At 64.6% G+C, this 4,114-nt stretch overlaps 1 protein-coding gene across 1 annotated transcript in view; it reads left to right on the top strand.

Annotated features, from left to right (window-relative positions):
• The window catches only part of PIK3R5 (phosphoinositide-3-kinase regulatory subunit 5), a 22,065-nt gene that overhangs the window by 14,233 nt on the left and 3,718 nt on the right, over positions 1-4,114 (top strand). Inside the window, 7 exon segments of the mRNA XM_034647209.1 lie at positions 724-898; positions 1,404-1,557; positions 1,832-1,915; positions 2,175-2,886; positions 2,995-3,157; positions 3,459-3,566; positions 4,018-4,110. Coding sequence (XP_034503100.1) covers positions 724-898; positions 1,404-1,557; positions 1,832-1,915; positions 2,175-2,886; positions 2,995-3,157; positions 3,459-3,566; positions 4,018-4,110 — 1,489 coding nt within the window.

Genomic DNA, 4,114 nt, shown 5'->3' with positions numbered 1-4,114 from the left:
TCTCGAACACGCTTTGAGAAAACACAGCGACGGAGGGCTGATGTGGGCGAAGTGAGAACAGTCATGTGTGATTAACTGTTAACTGAGCCATCGACACCTTGGGGGGTTCACGATTCTCTTAACGTTTGGGTCTGTCTGAAGTTTTCCGTAATGAACAGAACGAAAAGGCTGGCCCGGAGAGGGAGTGCAGGGTCCAGGAGAGGAGAGGCATAGGGGGCTGGGCACACACTCCGCTCCCAGCCCTGTGCAAGCCGGGGTGATGGGCTTTCGGGAGTTAGAAAAGGGGTCCCCTGTGAGCTGCAGACTCACAGGCAGCCTTGACCCCTAGCCTGAACTTCCAGGCCAGCCTGCAAAATGAGCCCCTGGCTCGAAGTCATCCCCCCTAAGACAGCAGTCCCCGTGAGTCCTCCTTCATTCCATTCTGATGTCCTGTAGGAAAAATGTTGATATAAAAATTAAGGTGAAATTTCTTTTGTAAAAATGAAGTCCCACTTTCAAAAGTCCTTTGACAACACTGCCTGAAAAATCCTCAGGAGTGGACCATAAGCTTTGCCCTTGGAACTGGGACTCTTGAGCCAGCCCCCTGCCTCTCCCCTGGCCTCAGCTGCTGCCTGCGCACTCTGGAGGCTGTGGTGGGGCCCAGCAGCTCTGCCAGGGCATCAGACGTAAGGGGTGTGGCTGCGCCGTCCCCACCTGCCCAGAGCCCGCCCTCTGTGTCCCCAGCACCGTGCTGTTGCTGAACCCAGTGGAGGTGCAGTCCGAGTTCCTCGCTGTGGCCAACAAGCTGAGCACGCCCGGGCACTCGCCCCACGGCGCCTACACCACTCTGCTCCTGCACGCCTTCCAGGCCACCTTCGGGGCCCACTGTGACCTCCCGGGGCTGCACGGCAGGCTGCAGGTACGTGCTTGGGGCCCCGGGCCTCAGCATCGCCCTGGCTGACGCGGCAGAGCAGTGGCTGGAGGGCTGGCTGCACTGAGAGGTTTCTGTCGTGCTGGGTCCCGACAGAGGTGGGTGGCAGCCTAGACAGGGGGCTGGGCACGATCCTCGGAGGATGGCATGGGCTGGGTGGGCTGGGAACAGGCTGCTACTCCTAGGTCTGTGATGGGTCCGCCGTGTGGCCCTGGACAGCCCCCTCCCCTCTCTGGGCCACAGTGGGGAGCTGTGAGGTCCCCTTCCAACTCGGCAGTGCCCTGGCTCTGGGCCTTTTTCTCGTGACCACTTCCTGAGAAGAGGGGCCCGGGGAGGAGGCCTGGCTCCCCAGCCAGGTGTTGGGGGGAGGTGGGTGCCGAGGAAGGGGAGGAGATGGGCCACGGCCACCATAGGAAAGACCCTAGGAGCTCGAGAAGTCAGGCAGCCAAGGCTTGGTTCGGGGGGGCAAGCCTGTTTCCTCCTGCGGTTTTAGTCCAAGAGCCTGGCCGAGCTCGAAGACATCTTCACGGAGACTGTGGAAGCTCAGGAGCTGGCTTCTGGCATCGGGGACGCAGCCGAGGCCCGGCAGTGGCTCAGGACCAGGCTGCAGGCGGTGGGAGAGAAAGCTGGCTTCCCCGGCGTCTTAGGTGAGGCTCTTGAGAGAGCGCCGTGCATTTTCCCCAGGGCCCATGCCAGCCCCCAGGTGAGCAGTCCAAGTCGGCCAGTGGTTCTGCCCCACACAGCCTGTGGGGGACCCAGGCTCTCGTTGTCCAGGTGCTCTGCCACCCCCGAGGGCGGAAAGAAGGTGCTAGCTGGGGGCCAGCCAGCTTCCCAGTCAGCCTTGGCCAGTCCAGCTGTGTGGCCACCGCTGGTCTCTTCTGTGAGCCTTCCAGCCCTCACCTCCCGTCCCCGTTCTTGCAGACACTGCCAAACCTGGCCAGCTCCGCACCATCCCCATCCCTGTGGCCAGGTGTCACACGTACAGCTGGAGCCAGGACAGCTTCGGTAAGCAGCCGGCTGGGGCCTTCGTGGCACCCCCCACCCCCACCCCGGGCTGCTTCCTGGTCCTGCCACCTGCCGCCTGAGCAGGCTGTAAGCAGAGCAGGGGGCGGTGCTTGAGTCCTGGGCTGCGGTTCACCCTCCTTCTGCCCTCTCCTCCTCCTCTGGGCCAGTCTGTCTGAGCCCGTCGCCACTCCCGAGGAGGTGCAAGAGGGGTTTCAAGGACCCAGACACCCAGACGGTGCCTCCCCTGGCTTCCCTGCAGACATCCTACAGGAAATCCTGCTCAAGGAACAGGAGCTGCTCCAGCCAGGGATCCTGGGGGACGACGAGGAGGACGACGAGGAGGAGGAGGAGGACTTGGAAACGGATGGGCATTGTGCCCAGAGAGACTCACTGCTCTCCACCAGCTCGTCGGTCTTCCACGACTCCACCCTGTCCCTTGCCTCATCCCAGGCCTCAGAGCCCACCCTCTCCCGCCAGCTGCTGACGTCCTTCGTCTCGGGCCTCTCGGACGGCGTGGACAGCGGCTACGTGGAGGACAGCGAGGAGAGCCCCTCCGAGTGGCCCAAGAGGCCGGGCAGCCAGGAGCGCCGGGGTCACCGCAGGCCGGGGCAGAAGTTCAACAGGATCTACAAACTCTTCAAGAGCACCAGCCAGCTGGTGCTGCGGAGGGACTCCCGGGGCCCGGAGGGCGGCTCGGACGCGGCACTGCCGCTGCGCCGTGCGGGCAGCCTCTGCAGCCCCCTGGACGGCCCGGTGCCACCCCCCGCGCGGGCCCAGCGCTCCCGCTCCCTGCCCCAGGCCAAGCTCAGCGCCCAGCTGCCCGGCTGGCTCCTGACCCCCGCCTCGCGCCCCCAGCGCCGCCGCCCCTTCCTGAGCGGGGACGAGGACCCCAAGGCGTCCACTCTACGCGTCGTGGTCTTCGGCTCGGATCGCATTTCGGGGAAGGTGGCTCGGGCGTACAGCAACCTGCGGTAGGAGCCGGAATGGGGGCCTCGCTCTGCCCGGGGCGGGGGCTGCGGGGGCTGCGGGCTGAGGGTCCGAGAGAGACCACTCTCTTCCCCTCGCCTTGTTCTTACCAGGCAGCTGGAAAACAACCGCCCGCTCCTCACACGGTTCTTCAAGCTTCAGTTCTTCTATGTGCCCGTGAAGCGAAGCCATGGGACCAGCTCCAGCACCTGCCCCGCCCCTGCCAGCCAGACGCCCCCGCTCCCCACAGACTCCCCGAGGCACCCCAGCCCTGCGGTATGCGCCCAGCCCCAGCCACATGCAGTGGGAGCACAGGTTGGGCACCTGCAGGCCCAGTGACCCAAAGGGGGCTGGTGAGAAGTCGCCTACAGCAGTCAGGGTGTCCAGGGGGCACCTCGTCCTGCCTGAGCCTCGCTCCTGGAAACAGCCCCTGTCCTGCACGTGGGAGTGACACTTTGCTGTGTGGCATGGCCTGAAAATTCTCAGACTTCTCTCAGGGCTGGGCGGAGCTGTGGTTGGGGCTGAAGATGCCATCCGGGGCCCTGGGGGCTGGAGTGACTCACTCCCCTTACCCCAGGAGCTGGAGAGCACCAACGACATCTCCCACTACCTCGGCATGCTCGACCCCTGGTATGAGCGCAACGTGCTGGGCCTCATGCACCTGCCCCCTGAAGTCCTGTGCCAGGTAAGTGGCCCCCATGGGGGGCAGGGGGCACTGGCTGCAGTCACACAGCACTGCTCAGAGGCCCTGGTTTCGGGGGATCCCGCTTGAGGCCTCCATGGAGGACCGGGGTGAGAAGCTGAGCCCAAATTGAAGGCAGTGAGAGGGTGGTCCCAGAAGGGTCCAGGGACCTTAGGCTTCACCCCCTTCCTCGCCTCCTGGCTTTGTCCAGTTTGGCCAGGGCCCTTCCCGGTGGCCCTGGGGTCAGGTGAGGGGGCTCTGGAAGCTGGGCTGTGGGTCCTCCCCCGACCGTTCTGTGTCCTGCTTTGATTCCACCACCCCTTTCCCTGGCTCTGTCTGCCTCTGTCTCCGTGTGTGTGTGTGTGTCCATGTGTCTTGCCCTCACGTTCCCTTGCTCCCTCACTCGCTGGCGGGCCACCGGTCCCTCTGACTAGGCTCCACCACCCACCCTCAGCAGTCTCTGCAGGCAGAGTCCCGGCTGCTGGAAGATTCCGCGGCCCCGCTTCCCATCCTGGCGGACATGCTGCTTTACTACTGTCGCTTCGCTGCCC

This window comes from Ailuropoda melanoleuca, chromosome 17 (assembly GCF_002007445.2).
Source record: "Ailuropoda melanoleuca isolate Jingjing chromosome 17, ASM200744v2, whole genome shotgun sequence".
NCBI classification, from domain to species: domain Eukaryota; kingdom Metazoa; phylum Chordata; class Mammalia; order Carnivora; family Ursidae; genus Ailuropoda; species Ailuropoda melanoleuca.
Note: the sequence above shows the minus strand (reverse complement) of the source record. Positions and strands in the feature narration are given on the sequence as shown.